The sequence below is a fragment of the Antennarius striatus genome, chromosome 13 (assembly GCF_040054535.1).
Source record: "Antennarius striatus isolate MH-2024 chromosome 13, ASM4005453v1, whole genome shotgun sequence".
Lineage (NCBI taxonomy): Eukaryota > Metazoa > Chordata > Actinopteri > Lophiiformes > Antennariidae > Antennarius > Antennarius striatus.
Window position 1 is genome coordinate 14,790,000 of NC_090788.1, and position 16,723 is coordinate 14,806,722.

The 16,723-nt window shown below is 38.2% G+C and overlaps 1 protein-coding gene across 1 annotated transcript; it reads right to left on the reverse strand.

Annotated features, from left to right (window-relative positions):
* Positions 1-15,550, reverse strand: LOC137606277 (sodium/hydrogen exchanger 6-like). The gene is made up of 16 exons (XM_068331468.1): positions 15,164-15,550; positions 14,397-14,596; positions 13,238-13,315; positions 12,912-12,988; positions 12,650-12,762; positions 12,386-12,491; positions 8,879-9,020; positions 8,509-8,614; positions 7,988-8,076; positions 6,822-6,935; positions 6,502-6,613; positions 5,687-5,840; positions 5,550-5,580; positions 4,423-4,511; positions 4,112-4,217; positions 1-3,474 (listed from the first exon to the last, which is right to left on the reverse strand). Exons 1-16 carry the CDS (start codon positions 15,438-15,440, stop codon positions 3,151-3,153), a joined length of 2,118 nt encoding a protein of 705 aa, XP_068187569.1. The 5' UTR covers positions 15,441-15,550; the 3' UTR covers positions 1-3,150.
* Between the last annotated feature and the right edge of the window lie 1,173 nt (positions 15,551-16,723).

The window sequence follows — 16,723 nt, forward strand, 5'->3', positions numbered from 1 at the left end:
TTTTTTTTTTAATTCCACTTGCAAGATGTTTGAGGAGACATTCTTGTTCATTTTGGGATTACACAGGGGAATAATCTGTTAATCTGAGATCATGTTCCCCTCCACAGAAGTGCACACTTTTAGAAGCACTGACATACAGACACATTGCAGGTGTACTTTCCACAAACACGATTATAATTTGTTGTTCCCACAAACAGAAACATTTTTCATATTTTTAATTTTAGGCAAAGTCGCTAAAATTTCAATAAAAATTGTATAATTAGGTTCTTTGTGGTTCGGTTACAATCAAGCAACAAAAGAGAATTATAGAGTACCTTACTTTTAAGAATTAAAAGCTAATTCACTCATGCCTATATCTACGGATGACAGTGCACAAACTCACATGAAAGTGAAAATAGATAACTTTTCTTCTTAAATGTACAGTATTAAAAACAATATTGATCACACAGTCTAATAGAAAAATGACACTTTACATATTATATAGATTCCCTGTAACCCTTGATTTCAGAATAGTGCTATTACAGTATATGCATCCTACCAGACTTACCCATTGACGGTAAGTCCATCCACCTGGAGCAACAAAAAAATGTGTTTGTTCTTAGTCAATACATGTCCCATGCAAAGACTTTCTCACACAGTTTCAGTAGTTTAGCACAATTAGGGAAAATGTTGTTGTTGGGTAAGAAAATAAATTCCTGCATCTGGATCGTGATCTGAATTCACGCTAAACACTAATGGGTTGTTTCCAAGTCTACACTGCATTCTTTCATAAATTTTCATGAAAATTCCTTCCGGATTTCTTACTTAATCCTACTGACAGAAAAAGAAGCAAACTAACAAACACTGGTGGAAACAAAACAAGCATTATTTGTCTGGCTGCAAATCTTAGGTAGTTGTCCGTTTCCAGTTGAAGAAAACTATTCGAAGATGACTTGGTTTAAACTTGACACAATAATTTTTTTCAAATATTTGAAAATGTGGATTGGACCAAAGATTTGTTTGTACCTCATGAACATTGAAACTACTCGAATGAAACTTCTCATTTAGCATCAATGCAAAACACAATACAATCCGGAACAGAATGACGGTATTCCTGTGATAGTACTTTCTGTTTTAATTGTACCATACTGCTTATCCAATATCTTGTACTAAAATTCAAAAAGACTTTTTGAGAAAGCACACACAACATGTTAAATATAATGCTAACAAAATAATTACAAATGGTGAAATTTAGTTGGACATGTTAATTCTCACTATCAAAAGTTGTGTTTAAACTCCAATTTTTAATATATGACAAATAAGTTGTTATAATATGAGAAATGTAATACTCAACAGCAACCAAGGGTCAATCACGTTTAGTGTCATAAAAATGTAGAAAGTGATTCTACCGCACAATAGCAAATCAAAATATGTACAATTCAGGAATTTCTAAACAGGCACTTGGATTGAAAACAGTTTCGCCAGCGCTCAGTCCTTTTTGAAGATGCAACATCACAAAGACACTGCCCTTTGTTGTTCGGGGAGATTGAACCCAGTGACAGAACACAGCAGGAAACCAACATTTACTCTAAAAAGTATGGGTAGATTTGAACAATGTCAGTCTGACAAAAACCACAATCCACCCACCGCACACGCACACGCACACATACACACACACACACACACACACACACACACACACACAGGAAGCTCTCGTGTCCGAGTATAAAGAAGGATCTGCTACAGAACAGGAAGGAGATATTTTAACATGAACACACGGTAAAAAATAAATATCCACCTCCTCGTGACAGCCCCCCCCCCCCTCACTGAACAAAGTAACTTGTGCAGGTACAGTAGTGCTTTTTTAGTAAAAGGTGCTTTCCATAGAGTAGTCCTAGTTTTCAACAGAATAATCATTAATGTTACATAACAAACTGATAAATGGAGAATAAACAAAACAAACCATCACATATAGAAATCCTTTCATTAAATAAATAAACATAAAAACAGATCAGGTAGAGAAGTGGTCGGCAGTGCAAAGAACTTAAGATAGTGCTTTTAGCTTTAGATACCTTATCATTTCTAAAATTGTAGTAAGGTTTGATTCCTAAAAATTGCTGACATTGTTTTGGAGCTTGTTCTATGAATTGCATTTCTTAGCTTTTACCTCATGATCTATGAACTGACCTGAGGACAGGTACCTTTCAGTTTCATCTTATGAAATATGTAACTATGTTGAAAGATAGGATTACAAGTATGGTAGCAAATATCAACACTAGGTAGCACATGTCATTTGGCGGACTAAATAGCCAAACATGTAGCTACAGAAGATGTCACCAGAATCCTAGAACTGTGGTTGATGTGAATGTGAAATGATCTGGCAATTTATCCTCTCCCCTTTCAAGAATGACATTGTTCATCATGCTCATGCAAAAGCTCACTACAGGCTTAAACATATATTTTTTCCAATCTACAAATACCGCTATAAGACATCTGCGTCAAGACTGGATTGTGTTTGGTGTTGAGATTAACTCTATGTCAAAGTCAGGTTTTATAAAAACAGTCGGGTCCACAGTCCATCAATCTTACTTTTTTTTTTTTTTTAATTCAACACTGTTGCCAGCTTAGAAGATTACCTGATTTAGCTAGTCCATATCAGTCACATGTGAACCCTCTAAGCCAATAAACCTAAAGGGGTGTGAACATACTGGACACCAGTCATAACACCTGAATAAATAGAAGGATTACTATCTTACAAAGGCCAAAGAAGATCCTGTAATGAGTAGCAACTCCAAACCAGAAGAGACGTAAGTGCTTATGAAACATTTAGGAACATTAAAGTATAGACTTAGGGACTCTGTTTGAGGGAGTAAGCCAACAGCACTGGCGTATCAGCAAAGTATTAGATTTAGGAGCAAACTCTATAGACTAATGCTGAGCTTCTACAAACAGCAGCTAAATGTGCACCTCAGATGATGTCAAGTAACCTTTAAAACTTGAAGTGCTCTTGACCAATAAGAAAAGAAACACACAAGAGAGATGATGACGGCTGTGACTTGGACTCTTAGAGCAGTTTATCGTTTCACACAAACCGGTGAGTATTCCCTGTAAAATGAAGTTCAGTGACTTGTGTTTTGGAAGATGAAAACAACAAACTGAATGCTAACGGCCTTACAATCTGTGCCTGCGAGGGTCGGAGTGTGGCGGGGATGGTGGCGGGGGCAGTGTGACGGTGGTCGGGGGCTCAATTGGATCATCCATGGGGAGGACCAGGCGGGTGCCCCTAATCGCCACTTCATGCTCCGCCAAAGCCAACTCATGATCCAGACCTTCATCGGACTGCCCCCCCCCAGTGCTGGCTGTGGAGGAGCGCTTGCGGTTGATTGTGTGGGACCCGGAGGCATCAGTTCTGACAGTGACGTCTGCGTACATGGAGCTCACACTGGCATCATTCAGGATGAAGTCAGAATCGTCATCATGGAGCTGACCTTCATTCTGATGTATGGAAAGGGAAAAAGAGGAGCAGAGAAAAGTAAAGCAAAAAGAATGGACAGATCATTGACATCACTGAAGTATAAACTGATGGAGAACAAGATCTCCAACACCACTAACAGATGAGGTGAAGACCTGCTCAGACTCCTGTAAATACACAGACTGACACTGGAAATCAAAATCCCTTTTAAAACAGTTACGATATTCATTCTTAACTGAATTGTTTGAATTCTGTAGCGGACCATCAGCACAAAGCTGCAACTATTAGCAAGCTGATACAGCAGTAAACAGTAATTGTAACCTTGAGCGGGACGCCTGTTCCTGATAGCTAGTTTTACTTGTGTTTATATAATTACTGTGCTGCATTTACCAAAGATGTTTAATTATAGTTCAGTGTTTAACCAAGGTGTCTTTCAGATTTATAGGCCTTGTTGTATGAAGTTAAGTCACTGTTGATATATTTTTTCAGCTAAAACTATGGCCAGTCAGTGAATGTTAATTTATTTGGGAAGACTGGTTTTATAAGAAGATATGAAGGGAGATGCTGGGTTTTTTAGATGAACATTTTGAAAATCTGCAAAATTCTCCACCTTAACCAACCCCAGCTTTAAATGTTTTATATCATGCTCTGTGTCCAAACCTCATAAGCCTGTGGGCTGGTCAGACATCGAGCCAGCGGTCCACAACAAGCAGGCAGTGTAGCAGTAAGTGGAGGTCCACTGTGAGTTAACAGGGGCTTCAAATAGCTGGTTGAAAAGCTTTGTCAAAGACTATCAACACTTTCAAGATTCAAAGACTTGTTTGAAATGTGATTAATGATGGAAAATACTTCAAAAGTGAAATATAAACCTTCAGTGTAGAAGTTGTATGGGTCTTAAATTTAAGAAGAAGAACGCCCTCTGGTGTTCACTGAATCTGGCATTCAGGCTTGAATCAACGGGTAAAGGATACTTGTGGTCAAAGTTATACCACATCCTGAAGGGCCAGGCACTCTCATGTTTGGTATTCCTCCGCTGTGACCCATCTAACATCGCTGAGCCCTGTTGAGCATAACATTTATCAGTCAACAATGTATTATTCTCTAACTAAGCAACTTACCAATTTAATAAAAGCACTAAACAATAGATTATCACAAGAATACAGGAAGTCGTCAACGTATGAACATTGGATTTATGAACATTCAGAAACAAGAACAAATGCACACCACCATATCCGACTATTTTACTGCAGTTCCCCTTCCTGCCACAACCCCCACCGAGCAGCACTGCTGCATTCGAACATCTCCAACAGTCAACTCCCCCTCTTGTTGTTTGTTTTTGTCTTTATGAGCATCTCAGAGTGTAAGGCTTCGTACCTTGGATATTTTACCGTTCATCATGGATGATAAAGCAAAGGCTAGTGAAGATAGTGGTAGTGGAGACGATCTTTCTAATGACAAATCTACCTCTGACCGATAATAACTCCTCCTTCCTCCTTCACTCTAAAGGTAAACTATGTGCGAAAGGCTTCACTGCCATACAGATGCACTTAAAAACTGTTAAGAGAGTTCTTGGAAGTGTCTTATTATTCTCCTCAGGGATTAAATTACAAAGACAAAAATCTTAAAGCAAATTAATCTGAATTCAAAGCAAACACGCAAAACACAAGTGACGCTTAATGGTAGATATTGGAACTATGCATACGTATTTTAATATGATTGGAGGTTTTTATTTTTGTTAATTGCACAGTAACATGATATTATATGCTTTTAACTCTTTTGTAGTGATTTTAAGAGTCAAGTGTTTGTGGTGGATAGATGTTGAATGAAATGACGCAAACGTGATTATTATTTTTCAATGTATTTTTCAAACCAACATATAATCAGAACTATTTAAATCGAAAGGATCTGTACCTGTATTTTATTTTATTATGTGTTGTTTTGATGTCCCGTAATTGTTTCTGGGAAGTCTTAGAGAATAGTACTTTAGCAAAGAGAGTAGAACTGGTATTTACTGTAAATGATGAATAACTCAAATAACAAACAACTTCTTGGAACCAATTATGTTCGTATGTTGAGGACTACCTCTATTATTACTTACAGTGGTGTCTTGATCAGAGTCCACACCCACCCTGAAAGATGAAAGGTTGAAGCATTGACTTGGGCAGAAAAATATTCAATAAAGGGGAAGAAACAGTGCTACTACACAAAAGCATCCAAACAAATGTACTGCCTTACGGTATGCTCATGAGGGACAACATGGGCATGGTGCCACCGCCACATATCCAGACAGTGAAGAAGACAATGAGGAGGGTGGTTGAAAACATCATCTGACGAGCATAAGTCGCTGTGTCTCTGATCGATAGAGCAAAGGTCATCGCACCACGGAGACCTGGAGGACGTGCAAGAATGAGACACAGCATGTTTGTTACACCAAAAAATATTTCATCTATTATTTTCTGGAAGTGAGCCTGTGGGTTCAGAACCAGCAAAATATGTGCAGAGACATGTGAGGGATTAGTGATTAGCTTGTTTCCAGTAAATATCGATTGTCATAACAACACTGTGAGTAGGAGTTTTTTTGTCTGACAGGACACTGGCTGAGCAAAGCATTATCTAGTCAAAAGATTGTCAAACCACAGGGTTGGAACCTCCCTATTCTACTTTGACACATTGTTTTAATGGAACCTGGCCAAAGCTGAGAAAAAGCAAAAGAAAGGACTACACCACTCTAGTCTGTATGACGGCCATCAGAGGAGGCTGGTGTCTTTCAGGCTCCCATTAGGTTTGTAAGATAATTTCCTCGTATTTAATTAACTGTATTTTGTGTTGGTTCCACAGCATCCATCACTCACACTTCACTACTGACTTTCACATCTATTGAACTTTACTTGATTTAGTTGGTTAAATCTTAACATAGTCATTTGCATATTTGCATATTACTGCATGGACTTTCCCTCTTTGTTATGCTCTTGAACGAGTTGTGCATAACGTGAAATACCAAATTTGAGAAAAGGGTTGAAGAGTGACATTTTATCGTCTCAGTTCTTTACCTGCAAACATCATGACATGCTGACAGTTGGACCCGATCTTGTTCCTGCGGCCCAGGTTGAGCAGGAAGGACAAAGGGTAAATGTTTGCTGCCCTACCAAGAAACACAGCCACCTACGCAATGCAGAAAAGTCAAGGAAACAGAGCAACTAGATAACGAATTCAGTCAACCTATCTTTCTTTATGTGTTCACTTCTTTAGCTGTTTCCCAGGCTCCCTGGGCACTTTTACAACAACATCAGATATCCAATCAGCCCCAGTGCATCCTGGAAGCCTTTCATGTCTTTATTAGCACATGAACACTAAGCTGAGTTAAGGATACAAAGGCTCCAATAATGAACAACGTGTTGAAAACGTGTGACTGGAAGGAGAAGAGAGTCAGACCCATGTAGGAGAAGATGAAGTTCTCTGCCAAGAAGTTCAGCAGTTCAAACAACTGATGGGGAGAGAAGCAAACAAATGAGCTGACAAATGTCATGAAAACATGTCCTACACCACAGGTGCCCCAGCCAATTCTGAAAAATCTATTTATTCTGACGTGGAAGGACAATAACGTTACAATATAATAGATATGAAATATCTTAATATGATAAGTAGACTGACGTGAAGATTTCTATAGTTCACACACCGCTAGAACTTTCGAAAGAAGCATATTAAAAGATATATACATGTGATGCAAATCTTTGGTTGTAGAAACTAGCATGCGATGTGTTGCACCATTAGAATAAATGTAGATTAGGGTGTTCTGCAGCCAGTACTCAGATGACATTTTGCCACATCACAACCCACTCTATTTACAGACCACTGATATTAATATGTAGTTACAGAGCATGTCATATTCAGGTATGCTTAATCTAATAAATAACTTCAACCAATAAAATGTCAAATAAATCCTCCATAATGAAAAAGTTACACTTGCTCTAAAAAGGGTTAGTTTGGTTTAGCCCTGAAATTGAGCAAATTTCAAACAGGATGTGTGTCAGCGGGTCATAAATATGACTGAGAAGATGATGTGCATCTCATTACCATCTCAAAGCATGTGGGTGAAAACAACTCTGGCTTGAGTTGTGACCCTCAAACTAAGTGGCTATTGGTTTTTATCTCTACATCTTTATAGATCATGGTCTTCAGACTCTCTGCTCCAGACAGTTTCCTCATCAGGTATCAGTTTGCACTTGTTTCAAAAAGAAAGTGGGTTTCTCAGAATTTTGATCAACTTACAAATATGTTGAACATTTACAAGAGAGGTACCAATGTGTTAGAACTTCCCCTTTTCTGAGTAACATTAATTCAAGGTACATCCTTCTTTAACTGATGAACATGTGACTGTTTCTCTGTCTTTTATTTGTGAAATCTCTTGTACAAACTTCAGATAAAAGTTTACTGATCGTTATCATCCTTAATAGCGGTACTAAAAATGTGTTGATTGGTGAAAAAATGTAGACACACCTGGATCAAATAGAAAAGACATGTGGAATCGCGTATTACCTGTTTGGTCCTGTCCTGAGATTCAGGGGAAAGATTGTTGAAGGTGTAGTGAGCCTGGGTGATACCACAGAATAGCACAGCCACTACGCCTAAGCAAAAACAAAAGATCACAGATGGCTTCAAAATGACTGCAAATGCATCAAGGCAGAAAGCAGTCAGACAGCGTACACCTCCACCAACATCATTCACTGAAATCTGCACTCATTTAGATATAACCAGAGGTGTCCTGGCACCTTCTGTCAGTAAACAAATCTGTTTAACAATAAATCATCTTGAGCCACCTCAGTATTAACAGTTTACAGTTTAGTGAAGCAGTGGTTTCTCTCTGTGAAAATGTCAAGTAAACATTCGGCTGTCACAGTTGGACAGGGTGACACACTCCTTCAGTCCCATTAACACACCCATTGTCATTTATTTTTCATGCACGCACATCCAACATGCTTCCTACTGGTAAAAGCAAAAAAAATGCTCATTAATCTGCTACTTTGAACTGCCTGCGTGAGCGCTGTGTGCAGATGTACCTGTGAACCCGCAGGCTTCAGCCAACAGAAAGGTGCTCCATGACATGAGGAAAAACAGAGCTGTCTCTAGCAAGGGGAAGTCCCTCAGCTTAGTGAACTTGGTTACGTAATGAAAACTTAAGGAAGTACATGTGAAATTGTAAATCGTAGGCATGTGAGTGACAATAGCAAATGTGAAGTCAAGTCAAGCCTACTGGAACAAGCACACATTCGTATCTAGTTCATACCTGGCTCAATGCAGCACATATGTGTTCTTAAACAGCTAAAGGCATTTGTTGTGAAACTCGTGGTGTTGTTCTTTTGCTACTTGTTCACACTGTGTGAATAAATATGCAGACTGTATGATGGTGAGCAACAAGTGAAAGGATATAAGAGCTGTCATGACCCCTGTGGCAACCCCAAGAGCAAAGGACCCACTGAAGACGCCCAGAAAGATGCCGAAAGATTTCAACAAGGCCATTGCTTCAAAGCTGTGGCTGTTGTCTCCTGCAGGCTGGTACGCCACAATGGAGCTGAAGGACAGAGGCAACACATGAATAAGACATTTGCATAAAAAAATTTAATACTTAGATTAAAATGGGTTGGGAGTCATAAAAATTGTTGAATTTAGGGTTTTGCATCTTGGTTTTCAATCGGATCTGGGATATTAATAGGAATAATTGGTTTATATTGACTTAGAGCACAGCCAATTCGGGTAAATCAATTCAGTAAGTCACCAGCATAAAAATACTTTATACACATGACCAAAACTCAAGAAAAAAAATTGTTTTTCTGGTAATTCGCAATAAGTATAGACTATGTGGAAACTTGTGAAATGAAAACAGAGGCCTGTGGTAGTAACAGGGTGTGGGGTCTCAAGGCTTCATTCAAAAGAAAAGATCAGCATCACATCCACTGATCTGAGGTGATCAGGTTCTCACACTACAAGTTGTTCAGGCTCCACACTAACATGCATCTTGGGTTAACCAATGAAAAGTGGACAGCTCTGAGTACGTCAAATTACATTTGGTATTACCAACGGTCTCCTCTTGTGAGTTCCTGAGGGTGGTCCTCCAACTGAAGACGTTATAGTAATGTGGTCATATGTGTGTCTGACCTTCTCTACTTGTGGTTTAAGTGATGGAGGCTCAGTCCATCTCGGGTGCATTAAAACCCGACATGGACATGAAGCGGTCCACCGGTCACCTAAGATGCATGATAGAGACTAAACAGCACCCTAACTCAAGGACTCAGCAGAGTTTCTGTTTTTGGTGCGAATGCATGCTTTCTGAAAGACTGACTGTAAGGCCACAGAGAGACAAGAGGAATTCAAATATCAGTTTTGAAAAACACGAAGACTGTCTAAGCTGCACTTTGACAAACCAAACAAGAGATTTGACACCCAGAGAATGAGCTTTAACAACTAATATAATCTTTAAGTACATTTCAAATTGTGCTTGTGTTGACACAAAAACCAAAGCAAAGTTTTGCATTGGATGGCAATAAGTTTGACCATGGGATCATTTTTGTTATTCACTACAGGTTACTGCATATCTTATAAGCTACACTCTTGCCATAACAGCAAGAAACAGCAGTCTGTGTGTGTCCGTCTCTTCCTTATCTCCTCACCTCACAGGAGCACTCAGCGAGGACAAAGGTAGACTAATTACAGCACAGCTCAACCAGGAATGGAAATGTGAGTGAGGGTAAATCTACTTCTATCTACCTCCTGAGTGTGCTCTTAATTTCCCTTTGGGGATCAAAACACTACATAAAATAAATATATACAGCAGTGGCTCAGTGGTAGAGCAGGCGGTAGAGCGGGTCGTCCAATGTTCCTAACATTGGCAGTTCGATTCCCAATCCAGCCCAAAAAAACACCTGGTGTGCGAGCTGACAGTGGGAGGTGCCAGCTCACCTCCGGAGCACTGCTGAGGCACCCCTGGGCGAAGCGCCCCTGAGCAAGGCGCCGTCCCCCTTACAAGTTGGTCATTTGGGCGCACCACGAAGGGGCTACCCGCCATTCTACCTTCCCCTGCATGCCTACAGGCCCCCTTGTGTGTGTGTGTGTGTGTGTGTGTGTGTGTGTGTGTGTGTGTGTGTGTGTGTGTGTGCTACAGGGCCCTGAACAAACTAACATGTATGCATGCATTTGAAGTATGTACTAACTATGTACAGTATACTGTGTATATACAGTATATATACATATATACATATATATATATATATATATATATTAGTATTTATTCGTTATGTAATGCCTGAGCAGTGGACATGTGCAATTTCCTCCGGGATTAATAATCCATTTATCTACTGTATATATATGCTAACTAGAGCATGCTCTTAATTTGCTTTCTAGGATCAGATCAGTATCAAAAATTTGAATAAATAAATAGATCTAAATAAATATCAGAAGAATTTGATGGTTTATTCCTCCACTCAGCTCTGCCTCCATAGCTGAATACTCTGTCTTTACCCTAATACACACAAATGTTTTTCTTATATTACATTTTTTAAAAAATATTTAAATTAGCTTCTTAAATAATCAGGATATGCATTAAATTTGCTTCTTTTTTTGGTGTGAGCACAAGCAAGTTATTTTATTGGACAAAATGACAGATTTTTCATTTTCTTTAAAAAAAAAAAGGTACCACGTGACAGAAACTGCACTGAGCACTCAAGAATTCTGAGCATGCAAATAATCCACACACCCCCTGGATGACAATGTCTGGTTTTCTCCAAGCCCTTCCTCTGCCCTCTCTGACCAAACTGGTCCATCATCTCCAACCCCCTGCCTGCCCTGCTTCTCCCAGCGGAGAAGAACACTGATACATACGTACAGATGAATGACAAGGACGGATGTAGAAAGGTAAGCAGTGAAATGACAGGAGCTGATGTTAATGGACACGGATAAAAAAAACAACAACACAAAAAGTACCATATACAATTTTCAAGTCAACCTCAAAACTAAACGGAAGTTTGTATACTCTACCTAGTAATATTTTTCTCCTTTCTACACCAGCCATGAAAATATCAATTACTAATCCATTTATATGAGAGATAGAACCGAACTTTTCCACTTTGTGTAAAAATTAGTTCCAAAAAATCAACAGCCATACAAAATAAACTTGTGAATCCCAGATTTAAAGCCTTCCTGCTTTGTTTTCTTCAGCTGAAAAAAAAAAAAAACACTTCAGAAGTGGCGTCTGACTTTTAAAATAATCATTTAATTTAAGACCTCGTTCTTGACCACTAGTATGTGTATGAAAACCTAATATTTGAAAACTGAATGTATTTATCCTTTGGTACAGCTTCTAATGTGGATACAGAACATTACTGAGTGATGTTAGGTGTGTCCCCTGGTGGCTTCTCATGATGGCTTTATCTTTTTTTGCTTATTATGTGACTCTTAAGGGGTTTCATAGCCAAAGTTCCTTTAAATTTTCTCTAGGAATATTTTAAACGTGCCCTTACCCATATTAGATAAATGATATCAACAAAAAGGAATTTTAACTTTTCAAAGTAGCTTTTTGAGGCTATACTAGGTTAAAACAAACACCAAATCAATCAGTTATAGGTTTGATTCTGAGTTTGCATTAAATCTCGGCCAAAGCTTTTATTTTGCCAATATTAATTTATATAATTAACCTACAGAAGTGAGACTGACTTAAAGTTACTGATATTTTAGGCCTTAAAATACCATTTTGACATTTCATTCATTGCACCAACAGTAGTATATATGAAACAACAAAACCGTTTTGGTGTGAAGCAGGAGCATTAAACAATCATCCATTGAGCTCTGAACAAAATTAGGACTAGAGTTTTAAAAGTCTTTTACAGTAAAATGGAAAGGGCTTTATTCAAAGCCAAACTGACAATTCTTAAAATTAATGCTTACGAAGAGAGGACGATGGCCACAGCATCATTCAGGACGCTCTCTCCAAAAAGTAAAGCGTATAGGTCCACGTCAACCTTTAGTTCATTGAAGATAGCTAACACCGTCACTGAAACACAAGGGGGAAAAAGGGTTGTGTGTCAAACATACATTAGCATACCACAGTAAATAACAGTCAACCAAAGAGGTTATCTAATAACAGCAATAATATACATCTACAATTCTGTTAAATAAAAAAAATATTCTGTGTTTAATAAAAGTACCTACCTGGGTCTGTAGCAGAAACTATTGCCCCAAAGAAAAGGCAGTCAGTAAAGAAAAAATCTCCCCCAAGTTGGCCCACAACTTTCATGAAGGACACAAACCCATACATGATCAGTCTAGGAGAAACAAAGGGGAAAATGAATGGGTTCCAAGTCATAAAGCAGTTCTCACAGAATTTGGCCTAAATCTCTTATTCCATCAGAGTCTGAAAGTAAGGCACCATGATAAAAAAAATTATAATTTCACAGATGACAAAGTGATTTACCCAATAACAAAGCAGGATATAACTGTTCCCATGAAAGCATAAGCCAGGATGGAGCCAATGTTTCTGAAGAAATGTCTCTGCGACACAGAAACACAAAATGATTACAGAGAATGTCTAGTTATACTAGTTGTAAGTTTAGGGAAATGCAGGTAACCCATTTTTTCATATTTTCATAATTCATATTTGAAGAAAATTTAAAACAAATTTTTTTTCTTTTATTGTGCTGAATTTTAATACTGTACAAACCTATGAACTAATACATGTAATTGTTTATTTAGAATATTTATTTATTGGTATGTTAAAGTTATTACTCTTTTTCCTCTTACCCTTTTCAGACTGTACCCAGCGTGGAAGATGATGGGAGGTAACAAAATGTTGAAAAACACTTCTGGGTCAAAGGTCACCTGCAAATAGTTGTGATATATTGTGAAAGCTTATACAGTGATACCTCTACTTACGAATGTCTCTCCTTACGAAATTTTCTACTTACAAAATTTCTCAGCAGGAAAATATTGCCTCTACTTACGAAAGAAATTTCGACTTACGTAATGTAAAAACACAGCATCGGCTGATACTCGAATCTCCCACAGGTTCCTGAACGCAACATTCTCATAGCTGCTCTACCATTGGCTATTACGTATCTTCCTGGCATCCCATTGGCTAACTCCACCTCTGTGTGGAGCTACTGTAGATCAGGGCTTATGCAGTGTCTTCGGCATTCGGCTCTCGACCCGTGAGGTAGTCTGATAGTTTTGCGATTGGTTGATCTTGCCAAAGAATATGGCCGTAGTGTATTTACAGTCGCCACGTTATTAAAACAAAAGGAAGTTTAAGGAGTTTAAGGCATCGCGTGGGTGGTTGGAGAAGTTCAGAAGGAGGACTGGAATTCACTCTGTTGTTTGGCATCGTGAGATAGGAGCGCATGAACCAAAGAGGGAAAAAACAATGGGGACAGTCATGTAAATGACCGTCATTATTATTCTTTACTCTATTCTTTGTTTTTTACGTTATGCACAACTCTCATTTATTGTGCAATAATCTAATCGTAACATGTATTTGTTACATGTTTTGATGCATTTTTATGCTTTATAAAACATTTATGTCGGAAGTTTTGGGGGCTTGGAACGGATTAGGGCATTTGCATTGAAAAAGCATTTCTACTTACGTAATTTTCTACTTACGTAATTTCTTCCGGAACCAATTAATTTCGTAAGTAGAGGTACCACTGTATCTGGTTTCAAGTATTTCTGTTTCAATGTGATGACCCTGGCGCAACTTAAAAGTCAGACCCCTAGTATCAGTTTAAGTCCACAAAAAATGCAGTCGAAAATTATCTACAGTAGCTGTTAACATTTTTTATATAAGATTAGTCAAAGATAATACTTTTATTCACAAAAAGTAACAGAAAAAATCCTCAGTTTATGAACATGGTGTTTTCTTCAGCCATGTCAACCCAGTCGATCCCATTTCTGCTCATCCTCTTACCTTTCTCAGCATTTCATCATCTTGAACTTGGTGTCCTTTGACCTGGCTGACTTCTCCTTTCAGAGTGTACTCGTAGAAGCGTCCACTGAAATTGACCAACAGTGTGGGGGGACTGGCATTAACAGCACAGTTAAGGATCACATCACTCAGGCTCTGAGGCACATGGACCCCAAACCGCAGGATTACACCCACCAGCAAACCTTCAGGGAGGAAGAGAGAGGTTTTCAACTGTGCTTGTGCTTAACCAGATTGTTTTATGTATCTTATTGTTAATGACGCTGACATGAACGCATCCATTCCTAATGAAATCCAAATTCAAGTGACAGGTGATCACTTGAATTTTATTTCTTACTGAATTAAAAATAAAATTTAGCTCAGTAAATTAGATTTTTTTTTTTTTTAAAGTTCAGCTGCAGCTTAGCTGTTGACATTCATACATAACAAGCAACATTACAAAACACTTCAACTCTAATATGAATGCAATTCGACAGATATGTTAAGTTCATACTGGGGGGAAAAATGTAAAAAATACATTACATGTACCATAATAATAATTATTTATATTCATTATTTATATATATATTCATATTTACAGTACCAGCAAAAGTCTATTGTCCATCTGTCATAAACTACAATTCCCTGCTCAGACTGGTCCCACTGTGTGGAAATAACCTCATTTAGTTTCTATTTGAGCTGGGCAAGCTAACGGCATCACCGCTAGCATGACGGCTAAGTTAATTAACCTTATCAAACCTTTACTGTCTTACCATAGATCATGGCAAGTCCTGTTTCGTGTAGGAACCTAAATCGCCGGTGTTTGAATAGCCATATAGTTAAAATTGTGAGCGTTAGGAGCATAATGAATATGAGTAAATTGGCACTGTCCTGTCGGTGGCTCTCTTCAGCCATCCTCTCAGTTGCGACGTTGTCCATCTCGTAGCTCTCGCCTCTGCTTCCAACGAGCAAGAACGTCAACGCAAAAACAAACAACAGGAGCGTTTTGAACGATTTAACCCCAGGGAAAAGTCTCAGTGTGAGTCTCATGGTGACTCTCTGTAAAAAGGTCGCATCTGTCTTGTAATTCGTATGGAATAACGCTGCTTGTACAAGATATCGAGACGAGCGCCAATGGCAGCTACTTCCGGAGCGACTATCAAAACAAAGCAATTTCCTCCACTTCAAAATAAAATACTCTTCACAATTTTTGATTGTGAAGATTTCAGTGTGATTGTGTCCACACTGAAATGTGCATTCGTTTGTTCCTTGCTCAGAACTTGACAGAGATGTGGATTATAAAGAAGGATGAGACACTGCAGATGGTGCACCAACAGGAACGAAGAAAAGACCACAAGAAGTCTGACATCAGAGCAAACTGTTTACTTAGTCTAATATTTCCTTATTTTGACATGATAATATGATGTTAAATCTTCATCTGTGGGGTGTTAATGTGATGTTTTAGAGATTGTTCGCATTAGGCTAAAATCCTCTTGCCATGTTGGGGTTGTCGACCCTTATCCTTAACCCTAGCCCTCAACCCTTATCCATGATCCTGAAGCTTAATTGGTTCATCTCCACATCGTGGCCAGCACAGAAAATTAAATGTTTCATGTCTTTTTAGGTTTGTATTAAATATGAATGTTCACCTTCCAATGTTTAGGCTCATAGGACATGCCATTAATCTAAAAAAGAATTAGACCTGTTGATTGGTTTAATATGAACGGCAAATGTTGTATAGATCATGTAATGTACAAGCTTAAAGATAATACTTTCCTGATGAGGAAATATCTGGTGCTTAAATATTATTATTACACATAATGATCAAAACTTTAAGATGACACTTGCTGATTCACTTTTATCTTTTCTTTAGAAAAATTTTTTTACATGTGCGCATCTTGTTAATTAACTTGCTTTAACAAAAATCATTCAAATAGCCAATCAAGATGAGACTGCAGCAAAGAGTTACCCTATTATTTCATAGAAGGAAGTTGATTCATATGTATAATAACCAAACTTTTACTGAAACATATTTCATTCACAAATTCGTTTCATGGCAAAGTCAAACAAGAGTCACAAATCTCTTTAGGAGTGCTGTTGTAGCCCTCTTGGGTCTGTTAGTGTTTCATTCTTGATTTTTGTGCATAAGAAAGATTCTTTGACTATAAATAAAAATAAAGGATAAAAATTAAGTTACCTGTTATTCATTTTCTAAACTAGGTATTCACCATGGAGTTAGTTATGTTATAATGGAGAGTGAAAGTGTGTTATTTTACCCACTTTAGTCGTAGCTATACCTTGACAGTGTTCTGAAACAGTTTCCTCAAACAGGA